We start from the raw sequence: 20,261 nt of genomic DNA on the forward strand, positions 1-20,261 counted from the left end.
CTGTAGCCATCCCATAGAGCCAAAGTGATTGTGAGGCAGCATTATACCATACTGTTGCCATCCCATAGAGCCAAGGTGATTGTGAGGCAGCATTATACCATACTGTAGCCATCCCATAGAGATAAAGTGATTGTGAGGCAGCATTATACCATACTGTAGCCATCCCATAGAGCCAAAGTGATTGTGAGGCAGCATTATACCATACTGTAGCCATCCCATAGAGATAAAGTGATTGTGAGGCAGCATTATACCATACTGTAGCCATCCCATAGAGCCAAAGTGATTGTGAGGCAGCATTATACCACACTGTAGCCATCCCATAGAGCCAAAGTGATTGTGAGGCAGCATTATACCACACTGTAGCCATCCTATAGAGCTGTGGTTCTCAAACTCGGTCGTCAAGACCCCACACAGTTCACGTTTTGCAGGTCCCCTAGCAGCTGCACAGGTGTATTCATTACTCGCTGACACATTTTAAAAGGTCCACAGGTGGAGCTAATTATTTAACCTGATTCAGGCCCTGATTCAGACCCACTCGCAAGCGGCTGTCCGCTCGCAAGTGGGTCGATGTTGTGCTCTGCGCATGCGCACGACGGCGGGAGCTCCGTCGTGCGCATGCACCAGACGCGATGAGCGAAGGACTTTCCTTCGCTCGTTGTGTCTGATCAAAGGGGGCGTGCTGTCGATGTTGATTGACAGCACGCCCCCTTTGGTGGGCGTGCCGGGGGCGTGCCTCCCTAACAGGGCGTTCCCACGGGAACGCCTACCGTCAGAAGCCGGCCCACTGACATCACTAGTGATGTCAGTGGGAGTGATTTTGGCTCTGATAGAGCCAAAATCACTCCGGGGCTTGCGGTTGAAAACCTCAACCGCAGGCTCCGGCTCGCAGTTTCGATGGTCGCGATGGTCACGACCATCGCGGCCATCAAACTGCACGCTCGTATAGGCTGTGGGTGGTGACCCACAGCTATACGAGCATCCAGGAGGACGCTCCATTTTTATGGAGGGCGGCCCTCGCTCAGAGCGTACGGCTCTGAATGAGGGCCTCAGTGGGGAGACCTGGAAAACATGCCCTGTTTGGGGTCCTGAGGACCGAGTTTGAGAACCTGTGCCATAGAGCCAAAGTGATTGTGAGGCAGCATTATACCATACTGTAGCCATCCCATAGAGCCAAAGTGATTGTGAGGCAGCATTATACCATACTGTAGCCATCCCATAGAGCCAAAGTGATTGTGAGGCAGCATTATACCATACTGTAGCCATCCCATAGAGCCAAGGTGATTGTGAGGCAGCATTATACCATACTGTAGCCATCCCATAGAGATAAAGTGATTGTGAGGCAGCATTATACTATACTGTAGCCATCCCATAGAGCCAAAGTGACCGTGAGGCAGCATTATACCATACTGTAGCCATCCCATAGAGCCAAAGTGATTGTGAGGCAGCATTATACCATACTGTAGCCATCCCATAGAGCCAAAGTGATTGTGAGGCAGCATTATACCATACTGTAGCCATCCCATAGAGCCAAAGTGATTGTGAGGCAGCATTATACCATACTGTAGCCATCCCATAGAGCCAAAGTGATTGTGAGGCAGCATTATTCCATACTGTAGCCATCCCATAGAGCCAAAGTGATTGTGAGGCAGCATTATACCATACTGTAGCCATCCTATAGAGCCAAAGTGATTGTGAGGCAGCATTATACCATACTGTAGCCATCCCATAGAGCCAAAGTGATTGTGAGGCAGCATTATACCATACTGTAGCCATCCTATAGAACCAAAGTGATTGTGAGGCAGCATTATACCATACTGTAGCCATCCCATAGAGCCAAAGTGATTGTGAGGAAGCATTATACCATACTGTAGCCATCCCATAGAGCCAAAGTGATTGTGAGGCAGCATTATACTATACTGTAGCCATCCCATAGAGCCAAAGTGATTGTGAGGCAGCATTATACCATACTGTAGCCATCCCATAGAGCCAAAGTGATTGTCAGGCAGCATTATACCATACTGTAGCCATCCCATAGAGATAAAGTGATTGTGAGGCAGCATTATTCCATACTGTAGCCATCCCATAGAGCCAAAGTGATTGTGAGGCAGCATTATTCCATACTGTAGCCATCCCATAGAGCCAAGGTGATTGTGAGGCAGCATTATACTATACTGTAGCCATCCTATAGAGCCAAAGTGATTGTGAGGCAGCATTATACCATACTGTAGCCATCCCATAGAGCCAAAGTGATTGTGAGGCAGCATTATACCATACTGTAGCCATCCCATAGAGATAAAGTGATTGTGAGGCAGCATTATACTATACTGTAGCCATCCCATAGAGCCAAAGTGATTGTGAGGCAGCATTATACTATACTGTAGCCATCCCATGGACGCAGCCAAGCCCATACCCTCTTCCAAGGGTCCCTGGTGAACACCGCTGGCACATTAGACTCCGCGCCTCAGAAATAGGTCAAGCCAATCCCCAAATACGGGTTTCGTCCATTTGCCATCCGAGAGTTGTGACAGATTGCTCTGACCATAAAATATGGACGCTGCTGGTCAGACTCAAGTGGCAGACCCCAGTCTGGGCCTTATGAATGTGGTGAAGAGATTTGAGATGACACAAGCAGGTATACTACAATACTTGGCTGATTGTTTTACCATGGCTTCTGAGTCTCAGAGAATTGTTTCAGACACAGTTAACCGCTGCATCCCTCCACTCACTGCTGAAGATTTTGCTGGTAACCTGCAACTACATAATTCAGTTAAAGGGCCCACGTATCACAATCGCTCACACACCTCCCAGTCACCAAGTAAATTGAATCCTGCATGAATTGAAGTATTTCAGCAAATGTTAGAGCAGCTGCAAAAGCTTTTAAACAATATTACACAGATTCTACCGGAATTAATTGCTTCTGATTCTGACAAAACCCCAACTCCGTGTAATAAAGCCAAGAGTTTGCTGATTTAGGAGCCTTAAAGACTGTGGTCTCCTCCTCTGTACCGAAAAGGGAGAAATATCAGCGTTTTCCACAGCCCAAGCTGTCAGAAGCTGAACGTCAGCGGCACAAGGAATTTCAATTTTGTCTTCACTGTGAGGATCCTGATCATTTTATAAGACTGTTCTCTGTGCAAATCAAGGAAAGGTGACAAGTCGGTGTCCCAGCAATAATGCCAATGATCTACATTGTCACCTTCAGTTCCAGTTTCCACTATTAGGAGTGCTAAGAAGTGGTTCAAAAAGGAACTCCAGTGCAAGATTGGGGTCCTGTGACAAGAGCACCCTATTCCAGCTTTGGAAATCAAAATAGAGTGTTCAATTCCCCCAAAGTCAGTGAGAAGTCTGTTCCTGCAGTCTTAGGAGGTGTATCCGATATTGAAACTCCAGAAGGAGTATCCGGTGCGGAAATCCCGTTGTCTAAATCCCGATCAGCCTGAGAAGGCCGGCACCGGAATCCTGACAGCTGCCATCCCCATCGTAAGTATAGGGGGAGGGTTAGGCACTAAGGGGGGAGGGCTCGGCATTAAGGGGGGAGGGCTAGGGTTAGGCACTAAGGGGGAGGGCTAGGCACTAGGGGGGAGGGTTATGGTTAGACACTAAGGGGGGAGGGTTAAGCACTAAGGGGGAGGGCTAGGGTTCGGCACTAAGGAGGGAGGGTTATGGTTAGACACTAAGGTGGAGGGTTAGGCACTAAGGGGGAGGGCTAGGGTTAGGCACTAAGGGGGGAAGGCTAGGGTTAGGCACTAAGGGGGAGGGCTAGGGTTAGGCACTAAGGGGGAGGGCTAGGCACTAGGGGGGAGGGTTATGGTTAGACACTAAATGGGGAGGGTTAGGCACTAAGGGGAGAGGGCTAGGGTTAGGCACTTAGGGGGGATGGTTAGGGATAAGCACTAAGGGAGGAGGGTTAGGGTTATGCACTAAGGGGGGGAGGGTTAGGCACTAAGGGAGGAGTGTTAGGGTTAGGCACTAAGAGAAGAGGGTTAGGCACTAAGGGGAGAGGGTTAGGCACTAAGGGGAGAGGGTTAGGCACTAAGGGGGAGGGCTAGGGTTAGGCACTAAGGGGGAGGGTTATGGTTACACAATAAGGGGGGAGGGTTAGGCACTAAGGGGGGAGGGTTAGGGTTAGGCACGAAGGGGGGAGGGTTAGGCACTAAGGGGGGAGGGTTATGGTTAGACACTAAGGGGGGAGGGTTAGGCACTAAGGGGGAAGGGTTAGAGTTAGGCACTAAGGGACGAGGGTTAGGCACTAAGGGACGAGGGTTAGGGTTAGGCACTAAGGGGGGAGGGTTAGGCACTAAGGGGGAAGGGTTAGAGTTAGGCACTAAGGGACGAGGGTTAGGCACTAAGGGACAAGGGTTAGGGTTAGGCACTAAGGGGGAAGGGTTAGGCACTAAGGGGGAAGGGTTAGAGTTAGGCACTAAGGGACGAAGGTTAGGCACTAAGGGACGAGGGTTAGGGTTAGACACTAAGGGGGGAGGGTTAGGCACTAAGGGGGAAGGGTTAGAGTTAGGCACTAAGGGACGAAGGTTAGGCACTAAGGGGGGGAGGGGGAGGGTTAGGCACTAAGGAGGGGAGGGTTAGGGTTAGGCACTAAGGGAGGAGTGTTAGGGTTAGGCACTAAGGGGGAGGGCTAGGGTTAGGTACGAAGGGGGGAGGGTTAGGCACTAAGGGGGAAGGATTAAAGTTAGGCACTAAGGAACGAGGGTTATGGTTAGACACTAAGGGGGGAGGGTTAGGCACTAAGGGGGGAGGGTTAGAGTTAGGCACTAAGGGGGAGGGCTAGGGTTAGGCATGAAGGGATGAGGGTTAGGCACTAAGGGGAGAGGGTTAGGCACTAAGGGAGGAGGGTTAGGCACTAAGGGAGGAGGGTTAGGCACTAAGGGCGGAGAGTTAGGTTTAGACACTTACCGGGAGGGTCAAGGTGCGGTATAGGGAGGGTTACTGTTAGGGTGCAGGAAAGGAGGGTTAGGGTGCGGTGTATGGAGGTTTAGTGTTAGGGTGCAGGAAAGGAGGGTTAGGGTGCGGTGTAGGGAGGGTTAGTGTTAGGGTGCAGGAAAGGAGGGTTAGGGTTAGGGTGTGGTGTAGGGAGGGTTAGTGTTAGGGTGCAGGAAAGGAGGGTTAGGGTGCGGTGTAGGGAGGGTTAGTGTTAGGGTGCAGGAAAGGAGGGTTATGGGGTGAATAGGGCAGGAGAACAGTACTTACCATTCCTCTGTTGGGATTGTAGGCATTGGGTAGCCGTTGTCAGTCTGTAGACATCTGGCATGCTGACGGTCGGGATTTTATACAGATTCCCCTACAAAGTATTACACATCAGGGGGCCTATTTATCAAAACTAAATGGCCCCTACAAAGTATTACACATTGTTAGGAGAGAATTAGGAAGCGCTATGTATGCAGACGGGAATCCCGCTTTCTAAGATCATTCATGAACACGGCAATGAGACAAGCAGAAATGCCCATGTAAGGGGTGCATGATGTGCTGGGCACAGAGAACACACAAGTGGCATCTACACTTAGCAAGAGTCTGATGACAACGATCATAGGAGATTCTAGATAGCACAAGTTAGATTGGTGGATATATAACTAAGATGTTGTAATTCAGCTATAGCCGCCCTTTATATATTAGTAGTTACCAGCTAAGGACACAACAGAGTCTATATTACTAATCCCGCTCTCGTGAACACGCAGAAATTGGGGTATACAGAGCGGTAAATGCAGGATTACTATCACAGAATACAGAGAAGACGGTTTCTGTTCCCGCCAGACGCTGACGCTGCTGAAAACAAACGTGGAACCGCCTGACGTGGCGCTGCGTAGACATTTCTGCTGGTTTCCCATTAGCTGCCCCTCACTCACCTGCTTCTTGCAGTCTGTAAACGGCGTTTGGATCCCATGTTTGGAAGAGACGAGTGAGATATCTCTTGGGTGAATAACCCGGACGGATCTGTCTGTCACATGGAAAATCCTCTTCATTTAGAAAATGTAGGTATGGCTGCCACTGGGACTGTGAGTGATCCTCCTGGGGAGACAGGACACAATACATCCCGGGCATCAGCTCACTGCAAATCCTCTGCCACTAACAGGGCACTGGCATGAACGCTCACAGAAGAGTTACCAGCTGCTGTGCATGGTGTATGCCCGGTTACCAGCTGCTGTGCATGGTGTATGCCCGGTTACCTGTTGCTATGCATGGTGTATGCCCGGTTACCTGTTGCTATGCATGGTGTATGCCCGGTTAACTGTTGCTATCATGGTGTATGTTCGGTTACCTGTTGCTATGCATGGTGTATGTCCGGTTACCTATTGCTGTGTATGGTGTATGCCCGGTTACCTGTTGCTATGCATGGTGTATTTCCGGTTACCTGTTGCTATGCATGGTGTATGCCCGGTTACCAGCTGCTGTGCATGGTGTATGCCCGGTTACCTGTTGCTATGCATGGTGTATGTCCGGTTACCTGTTGCTATGCATGGTGTATGCCCGGTTAACTGTTGCTATCATGGTGTATGTTCGGTTACCTGTTGCTATGCATGGTGTATGTCCGGTTACCTATTGCTGTGTATGGTGTATGCCCGGTTACCTGTTGCTATGCATGGTGTATGTCCGGTTACCTGTTGCTATGCAGGGTGTGTGCCCGGTTACCAGCTGCTGTGCATGGTGTATGCCCGGTTACCTGTTGCTATGCATGGTGTATGTCCGGTTACCTGTTGCTATGCATGGTGTATGTCCGGTTACCTGTTGCTATGCATGGTGTATTCCCGGTTACCTGTTGCTATGCATGGTGTATGTCCGGTTACCTGTTGCTATGCATGGTGTATGTCCGGTTACCTGTTGCTATGCATGGTGTATTCCCGGTTACCTGTTGCTATGCATGGTGTATGCCCGGTTACCTGTTGCTATGCATGGTGTATGTCCGGTTACCTGTTGCTATGCATGGTGTATGCCCGGTTACCTGTTGCTATGCATGGTGTATGTCCGGTTACCTGGCAGCGCAAAGGACAGACTATAACAAAACAATACAGAAATAATGAGAAGGAAAATTATTAAAGATCTACTCAACATTCTTCACTAGCTCCTAATCCTGTGCAAACTCCTGAGCCTTACTGAGCAACTGCCCCCCCTACATGTCCAACCTCATCTGTCTGTCCTCAGTCCCTACCGACCACTCCACTACACTCTTCCACTGACCAACGCCTCGCCTCCACCCTGGTAACTTCCTCTCAGACTCGCTCCACCCTGGTCACTTCCTCTCACACTCCCCTCCACCCTGGTCACTTCCTCTCACACTCCCCTCCACCCTGTACTTTTCGCAACACATTGGAGCTATTGACGGGGAAAAAGTATCGGGCTCGTGCCCACTTATCCCCATATTAATTTCCAGAAGCTGCGGAATCGGGACCCACCAGAAAGGTAAGTATGTAAAATAAAAAAAAAAAAATCGGGGAATTTTCTTTAAGTCATCCATGGACCAACCTAATGATGTCCTGACATGGGGGATCACTATGGGTACCCCCGTTTAGGCCTGCGGAAGGTAAGTAGGGTGTGGCCGGAGGCCAGCCCCACGTGTATAATGGCGGCCGCGGCACTGAAGGGGTTAACCCCCGTGCTGTGGCGCCATTTTTAAACGGACAAAAGATGCTAGGCGCCCATTGTAAACGTATTTAAAATGTATGATTTTAAATGTAAAATGGGTTTAAAATTAGGGGTGAGCGGGTTCGGTTTTACTCGGTTTTACTCGGATCTTTTTATTGGCTATCGCCGAACACGTGTTTTGGATAGCGAATGAAATCGAGCCGAAATTGCGGTAAAGTGGCGATAAGAACCGAGTAAAACCGAACCCGCTCACCCCTAGTTTAAATGCACTTTTTGTATATGACATGAGCAGCCTCTGTGTCTGCAGGAAACTAGATGCTAATTGTCATTCCCTAGCAGGAGGTCTGATGATAGAAAGGCTTGGCTGGGAGGTTTCTGTGTGAATAGTGTCATACAGCACTTTGTTTGAAAGGAAAATTTGTTTGTTTTAAGAAGCCCCTTTTGGAGGTCACTGGATGTGTTAAGGTTGGAAATGCCAAACTGATAGATACTTCCATTGGGAAGGATGAATGTCATTTACTATTTCCTGTGAAATGTTATATCAATATTTTAGGAGACGGTTATAATGTATGATAAATCAGTTTATGTTTGTTTGGGTGGTAGCTTAGAAAGGAGGAAATTGGGTGACTCCTTTGAAATGTAAGATGTGGTTAAATTATATTTTCTGAGGAATCATGATTGGTTGAGAGGAACACAGGGCGGATTTAGCCCCCTGTGATGTTGTGTGTAAGAATTATATAAAAAGAGGGACTGTGAGCCCTGTATGTGTACAACCCTGTAACTTCTTTGGAGGAGAAGAACTTTTGATAAGATTTCTTGTATGCGATGTCCTTCCGGATGAAGGGGTACAAGTCTTCTTCAAGAATTTGAGCAATAAACATCTTGCCTGACTTCAATTGTATCTCAAGCCTGCGACCAACAGAATTGCGCCAAACGCCATTCCGTTCTCCTGCTGTTCTGGGTAAGAGCTCCATGTCTCCAAGTTCAAGCCCTCTGCCAGCTACCGTGCAGACCTGGTCCATTGCGAGGGATCAGGAGGGAACAGCCGACACCAATCAGGGGGTGTGGCCGCAGCTAGTCAAACGCATACGCAGCAGAAGTGGTTCCAGGTGCCGAGTGAGGAGCCTGACTGTACCTAATAAGCGGTTCCAAACGTCGATGGTAGAGTTTGATGGTGGCAGCATCGTTACACGCCCACGGCACAGTGGGCGGAGTTAGCGACAGGCGGTCACTGACGGTGAGATTCCGAAAGCGCTAACCCGTGACCAGGGCTGGCCTAGATGAAAGGTGTCCGGTCACATAGGGTTTTTAAATAGCCGCAGCAGGTGCATAAATGCGCCTGTGAAGAAGGGATGAAGAATAGCACTAGAAAAAAATAGTTGCATCAAATTTGGGGTACATGAAAATGGGTGCAAGCATATTTTTAAGTCCCTAAAGTGCATTTTTAAAATTCTTCAAAAATGCACCTGCCGCTACAACCCGCACACCTGCAGCATACATGGGGACCCCCCCTGAATCAATTTTGCTACTTTAAAACTTTGTTCCCCTATTTTTTACATAGAATACTTGTAGGGGTCTCTCCCAGGGGTGCAGGCTATTTTTTTTAAGCCTGCACCCCTAAACCCCAATTCTGCACTTTTTTTCGCCACCTATTCAGTGGTGAAACCTTAACCCCGATTTTTTCAAAAACTTTTCGCACCGGCAAAAAGTCTTTGAAATTGAATACTAGAGATGTGCGCCGACCCCCATGTTTTGGTTTTGGATTTTTTTCCTCGGTGTTTTGTTTTTAGGTTTTGGATCTGTATTTTTTCCAAAAAATGATATAAACAGCTAAAACCACATAATTTGGGCCTGTTTTTGTTCCTACAGTATTATTAACCTTAATAACAATCATTTTCAGGCATTTCTAATCATTTTTAACCACCTCACAGCTCACAATATTGATTTCACTATTCTTCACCAATATAGGCCAAAGGCTGCAGCGAGCTGGCCGGCTAAAGTAAGCGTCAGAGCAGCGGCACAAACGCACGGCAGTGACAGACAGGGTGGCAGTTTAATACACTATAATAATGTCAGTCGGCAATGCCCCAAATTGTGCCAAATGTAAAGGAAAGAGGTGCAAGATGGAATTGTCCCTCCCAGCCACTGTTATGTGGGATATTATAAAGGACAGGCACAGCGTAACAAACCAAGCACTTTAGCCACTAGGCCTGGCACTTTAGCCACTAGGCCTGGCACTTTCATGGCTGAACTTCTTGGTTTGTTTGGGCCCCACAAAACATTTTTTAGAAGGACTACCTTCATTTATTAAGGAGGAGGTTGATGATGAGGGTGTTGGTGGTGGAGATTGTATGTGCTGGTCCAAACTGCTGGTAGCTGATACTGGACGGCTTGGTATTAATTTACATATTATTATAATTTTGTTAAACAAGTTGCATGAACTCGCTGCAAATGACATAACAGGGAGGAGGTGCCTAGATGGTTAACGTCCCTTCCTCTGCTAATTTTGGCTTTACAAATGCAACAGATGCCTTCACAACTGTTGTCAGAATTTAATTAAACTAATTCCACACTAATTTCCTTGCTCCTCTGTGCCTCCATCAGATATCTGCACAGCAGGACTATTACTAGCAGACCATAGGAGGTAGAAGAGTGACAGGGAGAGGAGGCTCCTGTGTGCCTCCATCAGTTATCTGCATGGCAGGACTATTACTAGCAGACCATAGGAGGTAGAAGAGTGTAACAGGGAGAGGAGGCTCCTGTGTGCCTCCATCAGTTATCTGCATGGCAGGACTATTACTAGCAGACCATAGGAGGTAGAAGAGTGACAGGGAGAGGAGGCTCCTGTGTGCCTCCATCAGATATCTGCACAGCAGGACTATTACTAGCAGACCATAGGAGGTAGAAGAGTGACAGGGAGAGGAGGCTCCTGTGTGCCTCCATCAGATATCTGCACAGCAGGACTATTACTAGCAGACCATAGGAGGTAGAAGAGTGACAGGGAAAGGAGGCTCCTGTGTGCCTCCATCAGATATCTGCACAGCAGGACTATTACTAGCAGACCATAGGAGGTAGAAGAGTGACAGGGAGAGGAGGCTCCTGTGTGCCTCCATCAGATATCTGCACAGCAGGACTATTACTAGCAGACCATAGGAGGTAGAAGAGTGACAGGGAAAGGAGGCTCCTGTGTGCCTCCATCAGATATCTGCACAGCAGGACTATTACTAGCAGACCATAGGAGGTAGAAGAGTGACAGGGAGAGGAGGCTCCTGTGTGCCTCCATTAGATATCTGCACAGCAGGACTATTAGAAGCAGACCATAGGAGGTAGAAGGGTGACAGGGATAGGAGGCTCCTGTGTGCCTCCATCAGATATCTGCACAGCAGGACTATTACTAGCAGACCATAGGTGGTAGAAGAGTGACAGGGAGAGGAGGCTCCTGTGTGCCTCCATCAGATATCTGCACAGCAGGACTATTAGAAGCAGACCATAGGAGGTAGAAGAGTGTAACAGGGAGAGGAGGCTCCTGTGTACCTCCATCAGACATCTGCATGGCAGGACTATTACTAGCAGACCATAGGAGGTAGAAGAGTGTAACAGGGAGAGGAGGCTCCTGTGTGCCTCCATCAGTTATCTGCATGGCAGGACTATTACTAGCAGACCATAGGAGGTAGAAGAGTGTAACAGGGAGAGGAGGCTCCTGTGTGCCTCCATCAGATATCTGCACAGCAGGACTATTAGAAGCAGACCATAGGAGGTAGAAGAGTGTAACAGGGAGAGGAGGCTCCTGTGTGCCTCCATCAGACATCTGCACAGCAGGACTATTACTAGCAGACCATAGGAGGTAGAAGAGTGTAACAGGGAGAGGAGGCTCCTGTGTGCCTCCATCAGTTATCTGCATGGCAGGACTATTACTAGCAAACCATAGGAGGTAGAAGTGTTACAGGGAGAGGAGGCTCCTGTGCGCCTCCATCAGATATCTGCACAGCAGGACTATTAGAAGCAGACCATAGGAGGTAGAAGAGTGTAACAGGGAGAGGAGGCTCCTGTGTGCCTCCATCAGTTATCTGCATGGCAGGACTATTACTAGCAGACCATAGGAGGTAGAAGGGTGACAGGGAGAGGAGGCTCCTCTGTGCCTCCATCAGATATCTGCACAGCAGGACTATTAGAAGTAGACCATAGGAGGTAGAAGAGTGTAACAGGGAGAGGAGGCTCCTGTGTGCCTCCATCAGACATCTGCACAGCAGGACTATTACTAGCAGACCATAGGAGGTAGAAGAGTGTAACAGGGAGAGGAGGCTCCTGTGTGCCTCCATCAGTTATCTGCATGGCAGGACTATTACTAGCAGACCATAGGAGGTAGAAGGGTGACAGGGAGAGGAGGCTCCTGTGTGCCTCCATCAGATATTTGCATGGCAGGACTATTACTAGCAGAACATAGCGGATAGAAGAAGAGTGTGACAGGGAAAGGAGGCTCCTGTGTGCCTCCATCAGATATCTGCACAGCAGGACTATTACTAGCAGACCATAGGAGGTAGAAGAGTGACAGGGAGAGGAGGCTCCTGTGTGCCTCCATCAGTTATCTGCATGGCAGGACTATTACTATCAGAACATAGCGGATAGAAGAGTGACAGGGAGAGGAGGCTCCTGTGTGCCTCCATCAGTTATCTGCATGGCAGGACTATTACTAGCAGACCATAGGAGGTAGAAGGGTGACAGGGAGAGGAGGCTCCTGTGTGCCTCCATCAGATATTTGCATGGCAGGACTATTACTATCAGAACATAGCGGGTAGAAGAAGAGTGTGACAGGGAAAGGAGGCTCCTGTGTGCCTCCATCAGATATCTGCACAGCAGGACTATTACTAGCAGACCATAGGAGGTAGAAGAGTGACAGGGAGAGGAGGCTCCTGTGTGCCTCCATCAGTTATCTGCATGGCAGTACTATTACTAGCAGACCATAGGAGGTAGAAGAGTGACAGGGAGAGGAGGCTCCTGTGTGCCTCCATCAGTTATCTGCATGGCAGGACTATTACTAGCAGACCATAAGAGGTAGAAGGGTGACAGGGAGAGGAGGCTCCTGTGTGCCTCCATCAGATATCTGCATGGCAGGACTATTACTAGCAGACCATAGGAGGTAGAAGAGTGACAGGGAGAGGAGGCTCCTGTGTGCCTCCATTAGATATCTGCACAGCAGGACTATTAGAAGCAGACCATAGGAGGTAGAAGGGTGACAGGGATAGGAGGCTCCTGTGTGCCTCCATCAGATATCTGCACAGCAGGACTATTACTAGCAGACCATAGGTGGTAGAAGAGTGACAGGGAGAGGAGGCTCCTGTGTGCCTCCATCAGATATCTGCACAGCAGGACTATTAGAAGCAGACCACAGGAGGTAGAAGAGTGACAGGGAGAGGAGGCTCCTGTGTGCCTCCATCAGTTATCTGCATGGCAGGACTATTATTATCAGAACATAGCGGATAGAAGAAGAGTATAACAGGGAGACAAGGGTCCTGTGTGCCTCCATCAGTTATCTGCATGGCAGGACTATTACTATCAGAACATAGCGGATAGAAGAAGGGTGTGACAGGGAGAGGAGGCTCCTGTGTGCCTCCATCAGACATCTGCACAAGAGGGCTATTACTAGAGACCATAGAGGGTAGAAGAAGAGTGTGGCAGGGAGAGGAGGCTCCTGTGTGCCTCCATCAGTTATCTGCATGGGAGGACTATTACTAGAGACCATAGGGGGTAGAAGAAGAGTGTGACAGGGAGGAGGCTCCTGTGTGCCTCCATCAGACATCTGCATGGCAGGACTATTACTAGAGACCATAGAGGGTAGAAGAAGAGTGTGACAGGGAGGAGAGGGTTTGCCCTGGCAGCTGTCAATCACCTTCTGGGCACATACTGACTGATGGCAGCCCATTCTTGCCTAATCAATGCTTGGAGTTTGTCAGAATTTGTGGGTTGTTGTTTGTCCACCCGTCTCTTGAGGATTGACCACAAGTTCTCAATGGGATTAAGCTCTGGGGTATATCCTGGCCATGGACCCAAAATGTATACGTTTTGTTCCCCGAGCCACTTAGTTATCACTTTTGCCTTATGGCACGGTGCTCCATCATGCTGGAAAAGGCATTGACCATTTTTCGCAACTGTTGCCTTATTGGTAACGAATGTCCTGAAGAAGGTTCATTAAGAACCGAAATGTTGACATAACGCATAATTCATTGTATATAATTATGTGAAATGACCTTGTGGCAATATCAAGCCTGAATAAAATATATTTGAATTTTGACTTTGGAGAGTGCCCTTGTCCATGGATATTGGATGAACGTATTGGTATATCATTGGATCTGCATGATTCTAGTGGCACCCCCTTGGTGATGTATTCTCTTTGGTGAGAGTACAGGATTATGTGGAATATATATATATATATATATATATATATATATAATGTCCATGATAATAAAATATCTACTCCATATTCATTACTGTCAGCTAAATGTGTAACTGTTCTGAAAGTGACGATACGTTTGGGAAGAGGGATCAGTATCAGTTTGTAGGGATTACGGATAATCAGCATGAACGGCACAATAACACGATCTAATGCTCCTCCTGTCTATCAATGTCACCCCCTGCCCCAAATACCCCCCCTCATCTCTATACTCCCAAGGACACTACATGGCATTACGCTTCATTCTGCCAACTGCGTTATCCAATCCCTCTCACATTGTCAGAATACGCCCTTCTCTTACTCAGAACGCAACAAAACTCTTATCCATTCACTCATCATCTCCCACCATGACTACTGCAACCTCCTATCCGGCATCCCCCCACCCATCTATCCTCAATTCATCCACTGTATCTCTCCAATCACAAGACATCTGCAAATGCTGACCCTCAGCTACAAAGCTCTGACCACCACCAGCCCTTGTTACATTTCAGACCTCACCCTGACAAACTCTCCCTCGAGCTTTCTTATGTTGGGTACACACTTGTCGATATATCGTCCATTCAATCGACAAATGATATACCGCGAGCCACGAGTAAATTGGCGGGTGTGTACACCCGATAGGTCTGTGAACTACGTAGTTCACAGACATATCAGATTCAGCAAGAAAACACGATAGCTTCTACGCACGCAAACAGCCGATTGTTGCGTACTACGCATGCTTCACAGTGCACGTGCGCGAACCAGCTATTGCGATCGGGACTGCGATCAGTGAATACGCAGACCATTGTAAAGTGATTGACAGGAAGTGCAGTTTGTGGGTGGTGATGGGGGGTGATCGGGTGAGCCAGTGCATTTGAACGCCGTTGCAGGGGCGTGCATAAATTATCCACTGCGATGCTCTACGCAGTCTGAGGACTCGTAGCGTGCGCTGAAGTTAGCAATTTCTGAGTAAGGTCAGACCTTGTACGAGTGTGCGTGAGGCTGCGATGGTAGTGGATTGTACAGATGGTTTTGCAGTCTGATATGTGGTAAGTACATACTTGCCGACATTTTATTTTTATTTATTGCCCAAGTGCTCCTGTTACAGAACCCAATTCTAAGTGCCCTATGGAACAAATCACACAGGGCTTTACTTACTAAAGATCAATTTTGGATTCGGGCCCTGAATCAGGGCCGGTCTTTTTTTTTTTTTAGAACGGCCTCCTGGCCGCTCGCATAGCTGTGGGTGACCACCCACAGCTATAGCGAGCGGCCAGGAAGATGGTCGCGATGGTCTTGACCATCGCGACCATCGGGCTTGTGACGAGACCCTGCGGTAGGGTCTCGCTGCCGCAAGCCCAGGAGTGCTTTTGGTTCTAACAGAGCCGGAATCTCTCCACTGACATCACAAGTGAGGGCCGGCCCAAAACGGTAGGCGTTCACATGGGAACGCCTCTGTTTGGGCAGCCACCCCCCGGGCCCGCCCACCAAAGGGGACGTGCTGTCACTCAACATCGACAGCACGCCCCCTTTGGTGCGAGACCCGGAGCGACTGTTTCCCCGTCGCCATCTGGGTCGTGCGCATGCGCTCTGGGCCACCATCGACCCGGTTGCGAGCGCTTAACACTTGCGACCGGGTCTGAATCAGGCCCTCTGTTCGATTTGCCATTCGATTTTGGTTCGATTTCCATTCAAATTTGTTATTGGAGATTTACTAAAGCCAAAATCGAATGTCAAATCTAACAGAAAACAGAATTTCACTGAAAATCGAATATAGGCAAAACATCAATGTTTTCCCATAGTGAAATACAGGATCCCATCATTTACTAACATTCGATTTGCAAATAAAACTTTAAATCGAACTTCAAATCCCCAAATGAATAGAATAATGAGAGACAGTCGATTTGAGCTTCTAAACACCATTATATTAGCTGGAAATTAATTGTGATGCCTTTAAAAGTTCCCAAAAGCATTTGGGGCAGTCTGGCTGTATGAATAATGGCTGCACAAGGCTATGCTATGCTGTGCACCTACCTACACTATCAGGGGAGTAACTAGCTCTTCAGGGGCCCCATAGCAAAGGTTCCCACAGCCCCCCCCTCCCCCCCATCGTGGGGTTCAGCCGACATAGCCAGGCAAACAAAAAAAAAGTTTTTGAGAGAGACCTGGGAGAACCCATTGTTTCAGTCTTACACCTGGGTTTAGTACGGAGTCCGGGTTTTCTTGGGAGCTGGGATGGGCTTTGCCTCAGCTGTGCCAGGAAGTGACTTACCTATTTAGCTGCAGTAGGTGTTACCAGTGCCCCTGACGCCAGCAAGTGTCCAGGCCAGAAGCGGGTTGACGGGGCCAGCAAAAGCCCAAAGGTTCCATGCTTGGCGCTTTAACCATGATGACTCAGTTGGCTGAGTTGGCTCACCTAGTGCGGACCTGGCTACAGCCGGAAATGAATACAGGCTTGCAGATCAGAGATTATAGCTGTGTATCACTGTGTAAGAAGTCTGGGGCGAGGCCTACAAAGTTGGACCCTGCAAGCAGATCCTGGGAACTATGAGGACTTAGCCCAGGCCATTGAAAGAGATTTGGCTTTGGGGAAAATGGGGAAACCTTCAGACAGGGTCTAAACCTGTGCCCCACCCACGCATGAAGACCTCTGCAGTGGTCCCTGCCAGGACAGGGGCCATTCTCTGTTATGAGGGCGGGGAATTGGGACATATCCGGCAGGACTGTCCTAACCGGGCCCAGCTTATGGAATGTGGAATCGGAAAAGTGAGTTGACCAACCCACCCCTGTATGAGGCCTTAAGTTCACCAGGAGAGGCTACTCTATTTTGGGTAGCAGTTAAAATTGGAGGCCGGGAAGTGTGGGGCAGGAGTGGAGTGAGCTATCTCTGATTTCAGCTGACTTGGTACCCCCAGAGACCACCCAAGACCTACCACATGTAAGCTCGTGTGCAATCATGGAGCTGAGGAATAGTACCCGTGTGTAAAGTTCCCACTGACTTGGCAGGGAAAGGAGATACCACTGGTAGCGACAGTGGCACCCCAGTCACCGTACCCCTTAATCTTTGGTCAAGACTTCCCGTTGCTTCAGGAGATTATTACCTTCTGGATAAAGACCAAGTCTACAGTTGCTGGGACAGCTGAAGAAGCAAACCCCCTTCCACTACAAGCCTTACCTGGACATGTGGAGTTACCCCTTGGGCAACAGGCCCCCACCTCTGAAATCATGGGGGAAGAAGGTGATAAGGGGAGCTGGGAGCAGGACTGTCTGGGGGTGGTGCTGTCAGGCTTTGGACGTGATCAAATAAATAACCCTAATTTGTCAAATGCCTTTAAGAATGTAGCGGAGATAAATGGGGAAATAAAGTTTTCTTTACCCCCAGAGGGTACCCCTTACTTTGCTTTGAAAGGAAATTTAATATATCGGGTAGCCTACATGCAGGGTAATAAAGTCTATCAATTGTTGGTACCACGGACACATGTATGGCTAGTTCTCCAAGCTGCTCATACACAGTTATGGGGGGTAATCTGGGAGAAGAGAAAACCTTGCAAATAGTACAACTGCAGTTCTTTTGGCCAGAGATCATGGCATCAGTTCAGAAGTGCTGTAGAGAGTGCCCTATCTGCCAAAGAACCAGCTCTCGTCCACATTTCCGTTCACCCTTGGTTCCCCTACCAGTCATTTCTGTGCCCTTTGAAAAGATTGGAATGGACATAGTAGGTCCCATTGACAAATCAGCTAGGGGACACCAATATATATTGGTGATACTAGATTATGCCACAAGGTACCCCGAGGCTATTCCGTTAAGGAATATCAAGTCTAGTACCAAAGGCCGAGAGTTGTTGATGGTCTATTTCCGATTGGGTATACCAAAAGAAATGCTTACAGATCAAGGGACTCCCTTTGTATCCAAGCCAATGAAAGATATGTGTAAACTGTTACACTGAATTGTTAATGTTCTTACACCGATCATCCACAAACAGATGGGCTAGTAAAGAGATTTAACTTCACCTTAAAACCAATGATACGACGGGCTGTAGCCCAGGATAAACGAGACTGGGATCTATTGCTCCCATACTTAATGTTCACCATAAGAGAAGTGCCCCAAGCGCGTACAGGATTTAGTCCCTTTGAACTTTTGTTTAGTAGACAGCCTCGTGGCATCCTCAATTTGCTTTAAGAGGGATGGAAGAAGCAGTCAGCCCCAGATCTCAATGTGGTACAATTTGTGTCTCAGTTGTACCAACGTATCCACCAAATAGAGCCTCTCCTTCAACAGAACCTGCATCTTGCTCAAAGTCGACAAAAGAAATATTACGACAAAATAGCAGTTAGTCGGTTGTTTAAAGCGAGGCGACAAAGTTTTAGTACTGGTGCCTACTCAGGAATGCAAACTTTATGCCCACTAGCAAGGACCATATGAAGTGATAGAATCGGTCGGGCCCATTAACTACAAAGTTAGACAGGAAGGGAGGTGGAAGCCAGAACAAATCTATCATATTAACCTGCTAAAACCCTGGAAAGGAGACACAAGCCAGATCTCTAACGTTGCTGTGAAAAGTCCAGGCTGTCCAGTCGCTATAGAGGAGACTCTGACTCCAACTCAACGGCAACAAGCCAAAGAGCTCGTAAGAAATAACCAGGACGTCTTCTCTCCTCTCCCAGGTCGGACACAGATAATACAGCATGATATCATAACTCCTACAGGGGTTAAGGTGAAACTGCGCACTTATCGAATTCCCGAAGCTAAGAGAGCAGCAGTATGGCAAGAAGTGCAAGAGATGTTGCGGTTGGGGTTTACTGAAGAAACCAATAGTAATTGGAACAATCCAATCGTACGCGTGTACAAGCCATCAGACGCTCTGAGGTTTTGCAATGATTTTCGTCAACGAAATACTCAAAACTTTATTCCAATCCTATGCCCCGAGTCGATGAATTAGTGGAACATCTCATCAGAAGTCATTATGTTAGATCTAACAAAAGGGTAATGGCAAATCCCACTAACGGAGAGGGCGAAAGCCAAGACAGCGTTCTCAAACCCTGATGGGTTATTCCAGTATTGGATGTTACCTTTTGGTCTTCATGGTGCCCCAGCCACCTTCCATAAAGTTTTAAAGCCCCATCGAGGTTACGCAGTTGCATATCTTGACGACATTGTTCTACCGATTTTGAGTGAAAATGACAATATTCCCAAAGTAGATACGGTCCTCAATTCACTCCGTACCTACGGCTTCACCGCCAACCCAGAAAAGTACGCTGTTGGTATGAGCGAGGTCTGGTATCTTGGGTACATAGCTGGCTTTGGTCAGGAGAAGCCATGGACTAATAAAGTGGAGACAGTGCTTACCTGGCCTAAATCCACTTTTAAATCCCAACTACGAACCTTTTAAGCTACTATCAAAGGCTCATTCCTAATTTTGCGACTAGAGTGCGGCTTTCACCGAGTGTCTGAAGAAGAACAGGCCAGCAAGGTTATCTGGACATAAGAGGTAGAAACTTGGAAGGGCTTAAGAGGAGCCTTATGTTCAGCCCCAGTTCTACAGGCGCCTGATTTCAGAAATAAATTTGTGTTACAGATGCTTCAGAAACGGGCCTGGGAGCTGTTTTGGCTCAAGATGTAAAGGGAGAGGAAAAACCCATCCTATATCTTAGCCACAAGCTCTTACCCTGGGAAAACAAATATGCCACAGTAGAACGGGAGTGTCTGGCTATAAAATGGGCACTGGGAACACTACAATATTACCTTCTGGGAAGAGAATTTCTTTTGATAAAGGACCATTTCCCGTTGTAGTGGATGCATTGGAATAAAGAAACGAATGTAAGAGTCACCCGATGGTTTCTGGCTTTGGAACCTTACCATTTTTCAGTGCAACATTGACCAAGCAAAATGCATGCAAATGCGGACACTCTCCAGACGGAACATTAAGGTTGTACAAACAAAAGAACATATGGTAAAGCTGGGGGGGGCAGGAAATCTGAAATTAGTTTCCCTTTTAGCTATATCGATAAGGTTAAAAGGAAAGAAGGTAAATGTGTAAATTTCCCTAAGATACAAGAAGCTTCATCAGGTGATAAGAAGCATAGGGGGAGGGTGTGTGGCAGAGAGACTCAGGTGCCACAGTTCAAGCAGCTAAAAGGTGCTCCGGGACCTGGGAGAACTCATTGTTTCAAGCTTACACCTGGGTTTAGTCCGGAGTCTGGTTTTTCTTGGGACCCAGGATGGGCTGCCTCAGCTGTTCCA

General features: G+C 48.1%; 1 protein-coding gene across 3 annotated transcripts in view; it reads right to left on the bottom strand.

The window, feature by feature from the left end:
* The window catches only part of KIAA2012 (KIAA2012 ortholog), a 287,207-nt gene that overhangs the window by 247,019 nt on the left and 19,927 nt on the right, over window positions 1-20,261 (bottom strand). For 2 of the 3 annotated variants that reach the window (XM_088460713.1, XM_088460714.1), the window contains one exon: window positions 5,859-6,021. In XM_088460713.1, coding sequence (XP_088316839.1) covers window positions 5,859-6,021 — 163 coding nt within the window. Of the gene's footprint in view, window positions 1-5,205; window positions 5,297-5,858; window positions 6,022-20,261 lie in introns of all 3 variants that reach the window. The other variant, XM_088460715.1, reaches the window with a different exon arrangement.

This window comes from Taudactylus pleione, unplaced genomic scaffold, assembly GCF_031769625.1.
Source record: "Taudactylus pleione unplaced genomic scaffold, aTauple2 ptg000976l, whole genome shotgun sequence".
In the NCBI taxonomy this organism is placed as follows: domain Eukaryota; kingdom Metazoa; phylum Chordata; class Amphibia; order Anura; family Myobatrachidae; genus Taudactylus; species Taudactylus pleione.